We start from the raw sequence: 17,610 nt of genomic DNA, 5'->3' as shown, positions 1-17,610 counted from the left end.
ATATATATATATATATATATATATATGTATGTATGTGTGTATGTTACCAAAATGTTTTGTACAAGAGTAAGTTAATATAGATTTAGAGGTCATACCAAATCGAAATACTGTTGTTCAATGCATCACCCTTTGTTTAATAATTAGCCAATAACCTGTAAATATCTCTTGTCTCTTGGCCGTACGCGTTCACTCCAGCAGCACTTTACTCGTTTGGGAAGGGAGAGGAGAGGGGAGGGGCGCACGGGTCACCTTTTGTGCAAATATATCAGCCAAGTCACTGCCATCCGCATCAGATTTCTTGCGCCAAGAAGGACGGGGCAGCGCACTGCATTACTGCGAGTGAGAGCGACAGCAGAGCGGAAGGTGAAGGAGCTGTACCGAGGCGAGAAGCTGCAAAGAAACACAACGACGCGACGCGAAACAAAGCCGCCAAGTTGAGACGCAACTATGGAGAGAGCGATGTTGGGACGGTTCGGGATTTGCTGCACCTTGCTTGCTGTAGCGCTGAAAGGTAAGTTGTAGTCTAATGATCAGGCTTTAACAAATTACATATTGTAGCCTACTAAATAATTAAAAGCTAAAAATGAAAAAAGTTATTTTTTCTGTTAACAAGGTATAAATGTAAATTGCATGTTTGAACGTGGAGTAAATTAACAATAGGTTACTTTTCTGTTGTTTCTTGGAACAACCTGTTACCTTGGAACCTATATGGAGGATAAAGGAGCGCAAGTGTCGAAAGCAACTTTGTGGGGTTACGTTGGACATTTTAAAGAAGACATTTTAAAACACTTACTTAAAATAAACAGTTTTTTTGTGGCTGTTGGCGTCTTTGAGGGTTTCATGTTTAAGTCAGGGAATGGATCAAGGGTTAACAAGCCGGACTGGTCTTGATCTTTGAAGAGGGGAGGGACGCTCCTGCTCCGCTGCACTTATCGCCGGACAGACGCGCGTACTTTCATCTGAGTTCAAGTGTGCAGCTGCGGAGAAAATAAATTCATATCACGTCAGTATGATTCTGTGTTATTGAAACGTAGGCGAAATGGTCTCATACGTATTACTATATTTTTAATTTTAAATCAATACGAAATAATGGCGTACAATAAATTTCAAAAACCCCATTACAGAGGGATGTAATGATGATTATCTGAGGTTTACAATTGGGTTCACAATATAATTTAATCTATAGCATTGAACTATTTTTGGACTTATAACAATTAATAATAATAATAAAAAAAAAAATATTGTGTCGATATTAAACCTATACCCTGTGCAGAATTATGAACTGTTTGGGTACCATGCCATGATCACATGTAGCCTGCAATATGCAAGATTTTCAACAAGCAAAGTCGAATCAAGTTGTAGTAATAGGCTTACATCAGTTTCCCTCTGTTAAATGTTCAAAATGTTTTAAGTATCTGTAGCCTATTTTATTCATTAAGAGCCGGATGGACGGAAAATAATATCTGTTAATATTCAGTGAGAATATGTGAACCTGCTCTGAGTTCTCAAGTCCATTGCGCTGTAACTGTCTGCACCACTCTGCGGTTCAGTTGGTAGCAGTTTTTTTCTGCTTTGAAGCATCTTCTATGGCCAATGATTTTTCAGCACGGAGGAACTGTGGCCCCGCCTCTAGCTCCGCCCATTCTCTGACTGACCGTCTTTTCCTCCTTTCTGTGTATTATCACTTTAAAAATGAAGCCCAAATGCAAATTACCATATGTTTGAATTGCGGATAAGTTTATTTCATTTTGACACCAAATTTACATTTTATGTCTGGCGATTTGACTTAAGTCAACGTTGAAAGTCTGCATGTTTTCCATTTAAACATGACTGACTTTGAGTGAAAACACTCATATAAAGAAGCTCTCTCCAAAAAATAACCCTCCCAGGCAGACATTCTTCACCATCCCAGAGGTACTTGTTTTATCTTTCTATCTGCTCTCAAGGCTCTCTCGCTCCCCTCCCCTACTGTGTATCTGGCTCTTCCAGCATTCTCACCTTATTTCAATACTGCGGCTATCTGCAGTCTTTTTTTTACCTACCTATCTTATCCCTCAGCTCCCTGCTTTTCTTCCATTGTTTGAGGCTCTTCTCGTGTCCAGTGTGAAAATACGTGTGGAGCAACAGACAGATGAAGTGTTTCTTCTGATGAGCTCACTCAAGGCTCCAGGGTGCTGCGTTTGGGTTTAATACACTGATCTGTGATGCTGCTGTTGCTCTGAAAGCAGGTCCTCTGAGATCTTCTCTTCTGTAGCTGTTTTTCTCCTCTCTCTTTAACTCAAACGTCATTAAGAATTTACTTATTTTTGCATGTGCTTTAATTGGGCCGATCAGGGGATCCTCAGTTTGATGTCAAACTATCTGATGGCCAGACTGCTCTGGCAGTTTCTAGTATCATGATCTGTGACTTCTCAAACTCAGCAAGGTTGAAAACTGCTGCACTTCCACAAGATCCAAAGCATCTTTTCTTTGAGTGCATCAACAGGAAAACCTCTTTTAACGACTTTATCCTCTTTCCGGGCATAAATTTCAATTGATCTCTAGCGTTTAACTGCCAAATGACAGCTGCTGGAACTCTGCCCGTTCATTTCAATTTGTTGCCTACCTCTCCCAGAGGTACGCCAGTCACTGTTAGAGCTTTCATATAATTTGCCTTATAATGGAAGTCTCGCTGATTAGCATTTAAAATGGTTCCCGTCCAGCCTCATATTGGAGCCACCTGACCTTGTTACTGTAACCACAAGAACTGATACCAAAACAATACCCTCCCTCCCAGATGACATTTACACAATATTATTTGCGTTTTCAAGCCTCAGTTGCATATTCCTAGGAGGTATTGGTGCAGCACCTCCACGACTGTGCGCGTTAGATTGTGGTGGGATGTCAGAAAGTGGCAGAAAGAATCATTGAGACAGCTTGTCAGCTGAGTTTAAGAAGCCTCGCAGAAACAACGCTCTTCCCTTCTTTGTCTATTTCCCCTGCTCATTTCCTTGCTTAAATTTTCTCCTCAGCAGAACCTCCCCAACCGCAGCGGCATCAAACACAAGCGCGCGCACACACGTCACCCCCTGCAGCCGGCAGTAATTATTATGGAATTAGGAGGCTTCAAATTAAAACCCGCTCTTTGTGCTGGGCCAGCAGATAAAAGCCAATCTGAGGTGGCTTCTGCGAGCTCAAAGCTCCTATAGATATCCATCACGCAAACACCTGCACATGAATCTAGTCACGCACACCTGTGTGTGTGCAGCGTAAGCCCACACGTTGTGTAACTGTGCAAACCCAAGGTGCTAATTTGGCCGGCGATGATGGTAGTGGTGGAAAGAGCTGGTAAAGTGTATGATTGGGCTCGCTTGCTGTGGGCCCCAGTCTCTCGTATCAGCTTTGTGATTCATTCCCGTTAGGAGGGGGGAGTCACTGCTTGGAATGAGAAGCATTCAGCAGGGGACAGGTTACATCTCGCCCCCTGACTCTTCAACCCCCCCCCCAGATTCTCTCTCTTTCTATCCCATCTCTATTTCTCTGCCTCTCTTTCGTTCGGCACAGATGGACATACAGGTTGCCAGTGAAAGCAAGTCACGCAACCACAACACACTGGTTTTAATCCAAGATCACAATATGGCACTTTGCTGCTAGACCATAAAGCATTTTTACACGGCAATCACATTTTAGTGATTTGACAGACCCCTGATACTTAAGCATGTGGCAGTTTTTTTAAATTGCAATTGCAATTTTTATCAGAGAATATGCAATTGGATTTCTCAGTTGCGTCCCCCTTCTCAAATCCTCTCCCATGGCCTTATGGGATGGTAAAGTGTCCATTAGATGTGCACTTCTCAATCTCGCTGGAAGTAATAGGTCATTTGGTTACTTTTTGTGTTATGTATACTGTTAATTTGGACATGTTACTCTTAACATACTGTATATAATAGAAGTATCCATATTTGTTACTTATAAGAAACGGGTAGAATTACAGCTGAATGATTTGTTAAACTCCTTAAATAATAATCAAGAGCATTTGGGCTTGTTTGAATTGATTGGAGACCCATCATGAAAGCTTGTTTTTGGATTGGCAGCAGTACTTTTGGCAGCTGGTTTGAGGAAAGCTCACTGCTCTGGCACAAAGCAGCAGCAACCACATGCTTACTCCGAAAGAAAGATACTAAGTAGTCTGTCTTTTCATCTTAATATCATCTAAGCCAGATTCTCCTGATCTTTCTTTTTGTCTTGTGTATCTCCACAACCCAATCTAGGCACAAGCACCCTCTCATCGACACCAAATCATAAATGTTACTTTTTAAACTTTTATAATGTGTATAAGTTGAGTATAATTTAACATTGTTAAATGTTATTACATTAGGTTACAAAAGATTTCATAGTCAATTTTACACTAAAAACAATATATTAGCTTACTCCTTGACACCTGAGCTTTGTTGTGTTTGACAAGTTTGAACAGTTTTGATGGCAGAAGATTTGGAGAATGGAGAAGATTTAAAATGTATTTTTATATTAAGTATTTTTTGAAGGTTTATTAATGCAAAATCAAAAGCTTTAGCATAAATATAGGCCTACCTGCTGTTGGAAGTATTAAAATAAATAAAAAATTATAAAATAAAATTGTCAGCATTTCCTCCCCTCATTTTCTTCTGCAGAACATAACATATTTTGAAAAATGTCTCCAGTGTTTTTTTCCCTATGCAATGATACACTGTAAAAAAAACAAAAAAAATGTTGAGCCAACTTAAAATTTTAAGGCAACCAGCTTCAGCAGATTTTTGAGATATCTCAACTTATTTTTGTAGGAGATCCTCAGCTTTTTGTTGTATAAACTTAAAACAGCATGTTGAGAGAACTTGCTGAAGCTGGTTGCCTTAAAATTTTAAGTTGGCTGAACTTTTTTTTTTTTTTTTTTTTTTTTTTTTTTTACAGTGTAGTTAATGAGATTCAAAGTTGTTTTGGACCCCACAGACTTTCATTAAATGGACAAAAACAGCTCTTCCAAATATCTTCTTTTGTGTTCTGCAGAAAAAAACAAAGCCGCGCTGTTTTGGAAAGATACGAGGATGGGTAAATGAAGACGGGTTTAAGTAAAATTTCAGACAGGGTAAAGTTTTCGGAAAAACAAATGATTGTTTAGGCCTGAAATGTAACTTTTGAAGTATATGTAAACACATTGACTGATCTGAGCCACAGCAGTTCAGATGCTGCTGCAGGTGTTGCACACTCAGACAACACACACAGACACAGAGTTTGAATGCTGTGGATTAGCTCTGTCTGGGTTGCTTCTGTGTTTGTTAGTCTCTCTCTTTGTTTTCAGTAATGGCGTTGCTGTTTGTGATCAGTGGGTGACCATTCATGATTTGGGTGATTTACGGTTGGTATTGTACGTGCTCCGGCATAGATAACTGAGAAGTTGATGGGAAGACAGACAGTGTTTCTATAGATTTTGTGCTGGCAGGAAAGAATTTATTCATGCAGACCCACTGTGCTCTTTCATTCAGAATTTATAACCAGCACTACTGATAGAGTAATTTCTTCAAAAAAGAATGCAGTATCCCTATATCAGTCTTTCCCTTCGTCTGCTGTCAAGACCCCCCCCACCAATCCTCCCGTCTTTCATGAAATCTGCCCCCCCCCCCCCCCCCCCCCCCCCAGTCCTTCAGCGTTCAAACACCCTGCCCACGCTACAAAGTATCAGGGCAAGGCAGAAACAGAGATAGAGGAAGCCCGGTAGCCGTTGCCCTTTGATTTCACCAAAGCTACAGCTTCAAGGCTGTTATTAGTGGCATACAGGAAACAGTATGTGGAAGATATTTTGTGTGTGCGTTATGGTTGTTTTCTGTAAAGGATGTTGAAGTGGTCTGATACTAAAGTGGGGAACAGAAGGATATGAGGCACAGTGAAAAGCTGCATCTGTGTGTTGGGCTATAGTGCTTTGAAGAATAGGCGCTTCGGAGGCTCTTTGGGGAGACGAGGTTAAGAGCGGCTGATCCATTTAGCTGTGGAGATCGGCAGGGTGATTGGCCGCAAATCCTGAGGCCTCTCTCAGGCATTCCTAATGGATTCAGGCCTGATGGGTTTCCTTTTGGGAAAAATATCGCTTTTTAGCAAGGAACTTAGGTCGTGCTACACTATCGTCCATCTTGTAGTACATTGCCGCATCTCTCTTAGCTCTATTATAACCGTATCGATTTGGAGATGGAGATTAGTTGTTCTGCATTGATTTGTTTATCCTAGCTGTGTTTGGGGATTTGGCTTACAAGAAATGCTTGACGCACTTCTACAGTTCGTTTTCTGTCATAGGTGATCTGTTTTGTTTTGTGATTAGGGCTGGGCAATAAAAAATTCTTTAGAAATCCACATTTAAGTGCATTTTTTTTTTACAATATATTTTTCTCTATTTTCACACGTCACATAAAAATATTCAAATATAGTATAAATTGTAAAATAATGTATTTAAAAAATCAATAATAATATATAAAAAAAATATATATTTTTAAATTCTCACATAAATTAATATTAAAATATATTCCCCCGGTTTCACAGACAAGGCTCAATCCTAATCCCAGACTAAAATCTAAATCTGAGCTATTTCAACTAAAAGAAACTTGCTCTGACTGATCTTAAAATATATCAGTGACTTTATTTCTTCGTCTCAAAATGCACACCTGTAAAGTTTTTTTCTAAGGCACATTTTAAAAAATGACTTAAATGTCCTAATTGAACTATGGCCTAATCCTGATTTAGTCTAAACCCTGTCTGTGAAACCAGGCCATTATGTATTCAACTAAACAGCCATTCAGTAGACTTTAAATATTTCAAATATGTTTTTTTTGAAAACATGGACAAATCAAAAGTAATCATCTCATGGTTTCCACACATTATTTTGCTAAATGGGCCTACTTATAGGCTGCAAACAAACTGCTGAATCAGAGCTGATTCACAGACATTAATCACACTTATTAATTCTGAAGTTTGAATGAGAGTCTTAAGTCATGAGTTGTGAGACAAGAAAAAGTTGTGAAACATTAGGAAATACAATGGCTAAGTATAACAACAAATTGTGATATATTTGATAATATACTGGTAAAAAAAAAATCATCCAGCTCTAAGTATATCACAGGCTGCTTTCTTGCTTTTGGTCTCTATCATTTGCGTCATATCTCTGTTGGACCTCAACTGCAGCTGGTTTAAACTGTGCCAGCTTTACCTGATGTGCCTGAAAACACAGTCGTGTTGAAACAGTGCTTGTTTAAGAGCTCTTCAAACATCCCTTTCCTCACAGAGGCTATGGCCATTGTCTTCATACTATCAGCTGGCAAACATTCCCTGGAGAACAGTCTACTGACGCGAGGGAGAGAAAAGCCTTTATAGCCCTCAGTTTACGGCTGTTTGGTTAGTCGAGCGCACCCCCGGGCTGAGCTATTCACTGTCCTGCACTCGAGAGACCCTTCAAGATGTGGTCTCGCTGGAGATTAAACACACACACAAACACTATTTGTAATCCTGACCTTTTGTTTGCACTCGCTCTACCTGAAAAATATACACACAAATAGTTCAGTGCGAGAAATGTGAAAAAGTGCTTTTATTAAACAGGTTTGGTTCTTGTTTGATGTTCACTTTTGTATCACTGTTTAAATATCGTTGGGGTGAATCATAGTTCAGTGGGTGAAACTAAATATCCAGGTTGTGTGTTTGTTTCCGGCTGTGATTTATCATCTCCTTTACAATCCATTTGCACAGCGTGTGCCTTTAACACGAAGGACACTTTTTTTCCTTGAGATGATATTTTGCAGTTTTTTAATCTGGTTAATGGTTAGCCAAGCATTGTTAACCTCTTCAGTGAAAATGGTCACTGTTTGACAAGCCGCATTGTTGCTTTAACGGTGCTTGACCCGTGAAGTACCGCAAGACCCTCTGCTGAATTTGTCCTCACATAGATGGATTAAATGAGTGCATTTGGACTTTGTTTGTGTCTGAAGTACATTGAATTACATGAATGAAAGATGCTGCAGAGGAGCAAGGTGGTTTCTGGCTATTCAAATGTGTAAAAGAACCACATTTCTAATATTTGCACATTACGTGGCTAGAGGGATTGTGTGTTTGTGAGAGTCAGACAGACATTTGGAGAAGGTTTGAGTATTTGAGATTGGGGCTTCCCCGTTCACACGCTGAGATTGGATGTCAGATCACATTTCATTTAGGAGACACATGTTCAGGTGATTACCTGCGGGAGAAGAGTGTCTCTCGCTTTACCTAACCTCAACCCCCACAACCTGCTCTGTCTCTGTAACACACACTCTGCTGTCCCGTATGTTGTAAAACCTGTGTGAACATGACTTTGAATATGACCAGCACTAGAAGTTGTTTTATAGCAAAGAGCTGAAGATTCAAATGACTAACTTTTTGCTCTCCCTCATCAAAAAAATCACTTACTTAAGCAGTATAGGTCTTTCTAGTGAAAATATGTAAACATAATTAAAACAAGATATAAGATTACATCAAATTGCATAGGATTTTTTTGATTTCCTCTGTGTGTATGTGTGTATGTATTTATATTTATTTATATTTATATATATACACACACACACACAAACACTGTATTTTCAAAAAATACAGTAAAAAAAGTAATACTGTGAAATATTATTTCAATTATTATAATTATTATTTTGTATAAAATATATTTTAAAATGTAATTTATTCCTATGATGGTAAAGCTGAATTTTTAGCAGCCACTACTCTGGTCTTCATTACATGATCTTTTAGAAATCATTTTAATATGCTGATTTGGTGGTCAAATAACATTTCTTATTAATACCAGTGTTCAAATGAACATCATTTATTTGAAATATTTAACATTATAAATGTCTTTGCTTATAATGTATGCAAAAACTGTTAAAACTGTATGCAAATAGGGAATAGAATAAACATAATTTAATGAAAATAATTTGATAAGTCTTATGCAATCTAATGCAACTTTGCTTGTTTAATTGATCTGGTTTTAAAGATGTTTATATATCTTTACTGGAAATATTTTGGGTTTGCTCTTTTTCTCTCTCCTTCCTCTGTATCGAAACCCTTCATCCCTGTAGATTAGCGAGCGCTTTGCTTTCGTTTGTGGTTAATGAGTGTCCCTGGCTGATAGCTAATCAGGAAGGTGGTCTGATGGACCCCAAGGAGCACAGCGCCAACTCTAATTCTGTTGCCTTGCTGATTGACACTCAGCTTGATAATCATATTCAGGCCTGCGGGGCCCCGGCATTGGTTCCCCCCTGCATAATCTCAACCAATCAGTGATTTCCCTGTACAGTACTAGCCTGACTGACAGCTAGGATGGCTAAACTTCCTACTGAGTTTCAGGTTTCATACCTTGTCATTTGTTAAAGGTTGTAGCCATCCATTTGCTCTGAAATGAAATCTTATTAACGGCCAGTAATCAGTCTTGGATGTAATTTTCGTTTAGCAGAGAACACAGATGAAGTTTGTAACGTTCACATTATGCTTCAACTCCGATGGGAAGGATATTTTTACCAGCGCTAGGATCTCAGAAGATCATAATCTACTGGTTTATTGAGTTTGAAGAACTAAAATGTAGCACAAATGAAAATCTTGTTATGAATTATCAAAGGAAATGGGCTTTGTGCGATCAAATTAAGCTTTCATGTGGGCCAGTAATTCTTTGTTTGCTGTCTATTCCTCACACAGTCCAGAATCTCTTAAAAGACAATTATGCAGACAATGGTGGCATTTGGCTTACGATGGATTAGTTTAGTTCGTTAAAAACACAGAAGCTCATGAAATGGTTCTGCGCTAAGACGCACAGGGCTTTAACTCTTTAAGACAGACTTAATTAGATTGTTATTTTGGGAAGAGGTCGTCACACTTTGGAAGATAGAATCTGTTGGGCATATGTTTGAGGGACTTTGTTGGTGTTGTTGGTGTCTTTGGTCCTCCTGGTGTCCCGTATGGGGTGTGGAACGCCCGCTGACAGCGGCGGCTGTCACTCCCCACGTGGGCTGAACATTTTTGGGACAGCGGTCAGTCTAACCCCTCCGTTCCTTGCCAAGTAACCATGGTGACGGGCACGTGGAATTCCCTAGTCAATTAACAGTTGGAGTGGGAGTAGGACTGGGCGTGTGGGGGCATATTGACTGGTGTGGTGGGGAGGGCTGACGGAGCGAGAACAGAGGACACATGTTCATTAAAATCATCCATCCTAGATCAGATGGTGGATCTGGAGATTTTTCCCTTTCTCTCTCCCAGTCTCTTTGAAATGCTTGTGTTGCTGGTTTGGGAGTGTGATACTGTACCTCAGTGGGCTGAAGGCAACTTTCTCACACTGCTCTGCCCTTTCCTTTGTCCTCCATTCATTCTCACTCGCTTTGTTAGTGTCTCTTTTTTTCTTTTGGGGAAGCCCCTTTCCTTCTCTCTGTTTTCTCATCTTTTTCCTCTTTTTAGCTGCTCAGGCACTATACTCTTTAGACAGTGATGTCATACAGTGCAATTAGTGAAAGTCATACATACAAGCCAGTTTAATTAGAACACAAAGAATAAAATCCAACAGAAGTGATTGTCAAATACAGCTCATCATGCAGTTGTGCTCTGATAAAAAATTATAATTCATTACTGTTCAGTTCAAGTTTGGGGTCAGTATTGATTTTTTTTAAAGAAATATTTTTATTCAGCAAGGACACATAAATCGTTCAAAAGTGACATTATTTATAATGTTGCATTTTTTTTAATAAATGCTAACTCATCAAAGAATCATGAAAAAATGGTTTCCACAATAATATTAAGCAGTGCAGCTGTTCTCAACATCGATAATAATAAAATGTTACTTAAGCACCAAATCACCATATTATAATGATTTCTGAAGAATCGTGTGACACTGAAGACTAATGACTGCTACAAATTCAGCTTTCCCTGTTGAAAAAATCGCATATGCTGGTTAGGTATGTTTTGAAGCATTGGCTGCTGGTATGAGATGGTTTAAGCTGGTCCTTAGGTGGTCCTGAGCAATAGCTAGTTGCTTAGGACCAGCTTAGGACCAGCACATGACTAGAATAAACCAGCAGAAGGACCAGCTAAGGACCAGCTTAAACCAGCTCAAACCAAGCTCAAACCAGCAGCCATGTTTCAAAACATACTTTTCAACAGGGTTGCCATCACAGGAAAAAAAGTAAAGTTTTACTAATACATTATACTATGTACATACATAATACTACAACAGTGATTTTAAGTTGTAGTATTACTGTTTTTACTGTATTTTTGATCAAACAAATGTAGCCTTGGAGAGCATGATAGACTTCTTTCAAAAACTGACTCTAAATTTTGAATGGTGGTGTATATTATTATTAGGCCTATTTATTTCTTTTAATTTGGTTATGTAGGGTCCAGGGCATTTAAATCCATACCGTCTCACTTTCTGTCTACATGTGGCCACACACACGCACACCCACATGCTCTTGTACCTGTGCAGCAGTTAAAGGACAAGGCTACATTGTTAAGACATTCCTGGGGCTGCTGGAATGCAGGTATTAATGCGGAGTGATTAGACACAGCGAGAGAATGAGCACAGAGAGGAGGGGGGAGTGACAGAAAGGAAAAAAGAAGGACAGAGGGGCTGGATTGGGAAAAAATGAGGGAAGAATGGAGTGATGGAGTGGGACAGATTGAGGTACAGAAAGAGAACATATTGCAGAAGGAGAAATTGTTTTGAAGTAGAACTGAGGAGAGGATTCAATGGCCACATTGATTTTCTATACTTAAAGGAATAGTTCACATAAAAAATTACATTCTATCATCACTTAATGACCGTCATGTTGTTCCAAAACTGTATGACTGACTGTGAAGGATGAGGCTGTACTTTTGCTGTGCACTTACTATATGGTGAATGGAAACTAAAGATTTCATGCTTCAAAAAGGACACAAAAGTAATATAAAGTATCATACAAGTGGCCCATGTGACTGATATTTAAAATCTTCTGAAGTCATGCAGTAGCTTTTTGTGAGAGTGCATAAGCACAAAACCTGTCTCAATGATTTGTTCATGAATCCGAATGGTTAAGTTCAAAACACAGACACAGTGATCCAGTTGAGGTAACATCAGTTTTGGTTTGTTTCTCATATGATTTCTCATCAGATGACTTCAAAAGGTTTGTAATGTAGTGCAAACCGCATGGAACACTCTTATTATGATGAATTTACAATCCTTTTTGAAAGCTCCATTCCCCTTTAATTGAAATTGTATGGAAAGTCTTAAACTCTTCTTTTATGTTCCACAGAAGAAAAGTCACAGGTTTGGAATGATACGTGGGTGAGTAAATGATAACAGAGGATTACATTTGGAGGGAACTATCCCTTTAAGTGTCAGGAATGTGTTTTTTACAGACAGAACTAATACGGCAGAATACTGTGTGTGTTGACATTGGAGGTGGAAATGTGTGTGTTCTAGGGTGCATTTCTATCAAACAGGAGCTTGAGAAAATGGCCTTTTTTCATTCCAGAGAGGAATTTGGATATAACTGCATTTAAAAATAGGAAGTGGAATGCTTGGGAGGTCCCAGCGTAACGATAGTAGTACCAGCTGGTGATTGGATCTGCCATGGATCTGTGTGTGAGAAAGGGAGGAATAGAGCAGGCAGGGAAGGCGGGGGTTGCCTGTTGGTGCTTCCATGGTGAGGGCCGCATTGCCAACCAATGTCAGCCGTGCCATCTCTGCTATATGGCCAGGTGGCATCAACCAGCAACATGTCCTGGCGTTAACTACTACGCACCCCTTCCAACGCACAAGGTGGTGTAATCAATGTCAAAGTCAACCTCCTCTACCCCATGATCTGCCCTCACCCCTCCTCGAATCCCCACCCATCTCTCCATCTGCTTCCTGTATGTGCTGGGCAAATGTGTTGAGGTTCCATCTAACATTTGTGGGTGTCCCATTTCAAAGATTTACCAATTCCAGAAACTTGCTGTTCAGAAATATTTCCTTACCATAGCTCTTAGTAAAAATATACGCCATATTTAACATCAAAACTCAATTTTAATGTTTAATTTAAAGCTGAAGTGCGTAATTTCTTTGCCATTTGTTACATTGCATTTGTTTTGTCTCATCTGCCAGTGGTTGACAAACAAATAATTCCTTTTATTTTATTTTAATATAAAAAATGAAATATAATTCTTGCTTGTTCATTTAGTTCATCTATCTATCTATCTATCTATCTATCTATCTATCTATCTATCTATCTATCTATCTATCTATCTATCTATCTATCTATCTATCTATCTATCTATCTATCTATCTATCTATCTATCTATCTATCTACACTGAATATCATTAAAATGATTAAAAATATTAATGTTTTTGTTGATGCCTTTGTTTGTGTCAGATTACATATGGCATCAGAAAAGTTCTTTGATTGGAGCAGTAGTTAATGAACAAGCGAGATTGTGTAATCTCTATCATTTTCTTATTGCATTCCTCTGACTCTCTCTTGATCTTTCCATCTTTCTGTATATGTGAATCATGGTTTAAAGTGTTGTGTTGAGCTCTGGATGGAGTGACAGAGAGGGAGAGAGACAGCTGGACATATGGCTCCAAAGATCAGCTTACACAAACTCACTGGCATGTCTGGCTGCAGTCTCCCTCTCTTTCTGTCCCTCATCTCTTTCCACTTCTCTTATTTGCTTGGACCATTGCTCTGTTTCAGTCAAACAAACTCCCTACACACATGGTGCTATGTGTTATGGTAGAGTTGTCGTGTTGTGTTGGTTTATCCGGAGTGGAGCTGAACCCTGATATGAAACACACAACTAAACAATGAAGTCATGAAAACAGGATGAAACTGCTCTGGGGCAGGAACCACGAGCCCCTGTCTACACACCTACACACACACACACCTACACACCTACACACCTACACACACACACACACACACACACACACAATTGGAAACACGTATTAAAGGCATGACTCCTCAAGCCCCTGCCGTGTCATTCATTGATAAAGAATGGAGCGGATTGCACTTGGAAAAATCAAGAGGGTGCAGTTTGAGTGACAGACAGGCAGAAACTGCCCCAACACCCTGCCCCCTTCTCTCCCTCTGCACCCCCTGATTTTGAGGTGACAGATGGCTGTTTTTTACTCTTTCTTTTCTTCTGTCTCTCCGGTCTCTCTTCTTCATACCTGCCTGGACATGGACCCTGTCTTCTCCCCTCTCCAGCCTCATAAAACCCCCACCTTCAGCAAACATACTTAAATCCACACTTTACACAAGAGTTAGGACACAGCCTGGGGCTGTGCAATCTTCTCCAGGTGTGTACTCTAAGATGGGAACAAGCTTAAGATGTCAGCTTTGTTTTGGAACATAGTACACAGTAGCTGATTTCTAGCTGGTCCAAGTTGATTCAAGCTAGTTATTTGTTGATCACCTTAAGCTGTTATAGCCAGAAGAAAGTTTGTTGCTGGCCCAAGATGGTCTACCAGCTTAGACCAGCTAGCAGTGTTCTGGTAATGATTAGCAGTCTTGTCATTGTAAAAAAAAAAAAAAAAAAATAGCGTTAAGTACAAAAATTACTAAAACGTAAATTAAAAAGTATTTAAAGCTAAATAAAAATATATAATTTTTTGAACATTTAAGAATAAAAGCTGATTCAAAATATTAATAAATACTTTAATTGTATATACATAATACTTAGTACTAAAATGAATAGTTTTGACCAGCTATAAACCAGTTAACCAAAACAAAACTACTAACTTTTTTTTCTTTACTAACATGCAGCGTCTGAATATTAGGCCATGGGAGAGGAGATGTGAAGAACTGATGCTGATAGGTCACATGAAAACATGGTGGATGTAGTTTGTCCAAATTACCTTCATACTACCCATATTAATACTATATAAAACTATATATAGCCTACTTTTTAATGGTTGCAAAGTAAGTTTCAAACCAAACATAGTACCGACTAAACAGTAGGCCTATGCGATTTCAGATGCAGCTAAAGTCTGCATAAGTCCCTAACATGCCTTAAGGTCCTTGCACACTGATTCCAAAATTTTCGTATGCCTTTTTTCTTTTTTTTGTTGTTGTCGTAATCGTCATCCTTTCCTATCAAAATGTTTGCTACGGATGCGGAAATGCAGAAAATTGAACCTGATCCAAGTTTTTTAATGACGGATGAAAGTTTCAGAGGCAGTATGTAAATGTGATTGACACAATGTGAAGTCATATTTATTTTTTAACGCGTGAAAATTTCGGACGAGAACGTGTGCGAAGACCCGAACGCCCTCACATTGTGTCAATCACATTTACGCATGAATAAAAAAATTCGGATAGGATTCGATTTTCTGCATTTTTTGCATCCGTAGCGAGCCACCTCTGAACACTTGTCAGTGGTGTTTTGACAACTCTGAGCCACCATAGAAGCGAAAGCCAAAATTGTATGCTGGTTTCAATGCCTGGCCCGCACCTTTCCGATGCCACAATTTGGTGCGTGTCCATACCTGACATACTGCCAGTCTCTATTCAGGAACAATTGGTTCACAGAAATTTGTGGTCTTCTTTTAAATATGTGGCTTGCTACCAAAGCGTCAAAATCCTGTAGTAAGCTTTGAATCGCTCGGGATAATCCCGCAGCTCCATGAGGTGGAACTCTCCTTCCTCTCTACGTAATCTCATCATTAAATGGACCCAATATTTCCTCTTTCTTTTTCTCTTTTTTTAAGAAGAGAGAGGACAACAAAATCATCCTCACTGCCTGTAGACTCCATTTTGAATTGTTTTGAGAATTTTTTCACAATGGATTAATCAATACGCATCAGACCCAGTGTGCAAGGTTTCTGTGAGTGACACATTTTTAAGATGATGAAGTATGAAAATTTCGGACTCAGTGTGCAAAGACCTTTAGAATCATATATGTTGTCTCAATTCGGCATTATGAACATTAAAGGTTTAGTTCACCCCAAAATGAAAATTAGGTCATTAATTACTCACCCTCATGTCGTTCCAAACCCATAAGGCCTTCGTTCATCTTCGTTCAAAACAAATTAAGATATTTTTGATGAAATCGGAGAGCATCTGACCCTCCATAGACAGCAACGCAACTGAAATGTTACCAGGTCCAGAAACGTAGTAAATACATCGGTAAAACAGTCCATGTGACATCAGTGGCTCAATTTCAGATTTGCGAAGCTACGAGAATACTTTTTTTTTGAGCAAAGAAAACAAAAATAACAATTTACTCAACCAGTCTTCTCCCCCCAGTTACGTTATCCGCCATTTTAGAGAATATCACAATGCATACGCTTGCTTTCACCTAAGCGTAAACGCAGCTTATTACGCAGCTTTCGTTCATGCGTGCGCTTTCCCCCCGAACGTAAACAACGCCGATTACGTCAAATACGTTCTTGGGTACTCTCCAAAATGGCGGAAGACGTAACTTGGGGAAGAAGAATAGTTGAGTAAATTGTTATTTTTGTTTTCTTTGCACAATTAAAAGTATTCTCGTAGAGTCGCAAAACTGAAGTTGAGCCACTGATGTCACATGGATTATTTTACCAATGCATTTCATGTGCATTGCTGTCTATGGAGGGTTAGATAGCTCTCCGATTTCATCAAAAATATCTTAATTTATGTTCCGAAGATGAACGAAGGTCTTACAGGTTTGGAACGACATGAGGGTGAGTAATTAATGACATAATTTTCATTTTGGGGTGAACTACCCTTCAATGTTTTTTTTGTTTTTTTAAATTGTTGCACTTAATAGTATAAGATCAAAGTATACATTGTGCTTTTTGGAATCATCGTAGCATCCCATTAGCCTGTTAGCCTGCTAGCTTAACCTGTACAATACACAAATTTTCAGTTCTACATTTCACACATTCTAAATGTTTTGCATATGATTTTTTGTGTTAGTGTTCAGGTATTACAAACAGCTACCCCCGGGGTCCTCAGCAGATTCTTCATGACAAAGAAGCTCTTTAGGGATTTATTTACAGGTTTAATAGAACAAAGAAGCACTAGTTTCCATATCTGAAACATCCCTCTCCTTCTACCACACACTGATACAGTTTGTCACCTCGACAGTCTATGTGTTTATGTGATGTTTAGGAGATAAACTGTGACATGTCTTTTCATGTCAGATGTGTGCGTATCGCCTACCTCACCAGTCAGACAATGAGTCACACCACAGAGGAAAGAAAGAGATTACATCACGCTCCTATAATATTTGTTTTTATGATGTTTTTCAAATACTTCTCATATTTGAGCTGTGCATCGGACTTCTTATGTTTTTGAAATGTTATTGTGTTTGCGTTTGTGGAAATGTTCTCCATTCTTAGAAATTAATTTTGCTAAGAAGGATTTGTGCCCACTGATAGTGTTGTTTGTTTGCATTTGCTTCGTAGTAGCACTGTTCGGAATTATGCAAATCAGGTAACATGGCACAAGAATTGAAATACTGCAAGCGAATGTGGCACAACTGTTTAGCGACTTCACAATTCTGATTTTGTGTGTTTGAATTACAAAAGACATAATGGGACACAGAGGAGGCAGCAGTAGCCTCTGTTCTTATCGCTTTCTTTCACTCAAGGTTCCAGCTCACTGCTCTTACTACGGC

General features: G+C 39.1%; 1 protein-coding gene across 2 annotated transcripts in view; it reads left to right on the top strand.

Annotated features, from left to right (window-relative positions):
- The first annotated feature begins 219 nt into the window (after nucleotides 1-219).
- The window catches only part of bcam (basal cell adhesion molecule (Lutheran blood group)), a 53,467-nt gene continuing 36,076 nt past the window's right edge, over nucleotides 220-17,610 (top strand). The window contains exon 1 of one of the 2 annotated variants that reach the window (XR_013785668.1): nucleotides 220-511. Coding sequence is in view for 1 of the 2 variants with exons in the window: in XM_079444787.1 (XP_079300913.1) it covers nucleotides 448-511 (64 nt within the window). In the remaining variant the exon portion in view is untranslated. The remainder of the gene's footprint in view (nucleotides 512-17,610) is intronic. The other variant, XM_079444787.1, reaches the window with a different exon arrangement.

The sequence above is a fragment of the Barbus barbus genome (assembly GCF_936440315.1).
Source record: "Barbus barbus genome assembly, chromosome: 21".
NCBI classification, from domain to species: domain Eukaryota; kingdom Metazoa; phylum Chordata; class Actinopteri; order Cypriniformes; family Cyprinidae; genus Barbus; species Barbus barbus.
The sequence above is the reverse complement of the archived record's forward strand: the minus strand, read 5'-3'. Positions and strand labels throughout refer to the sequence as shown.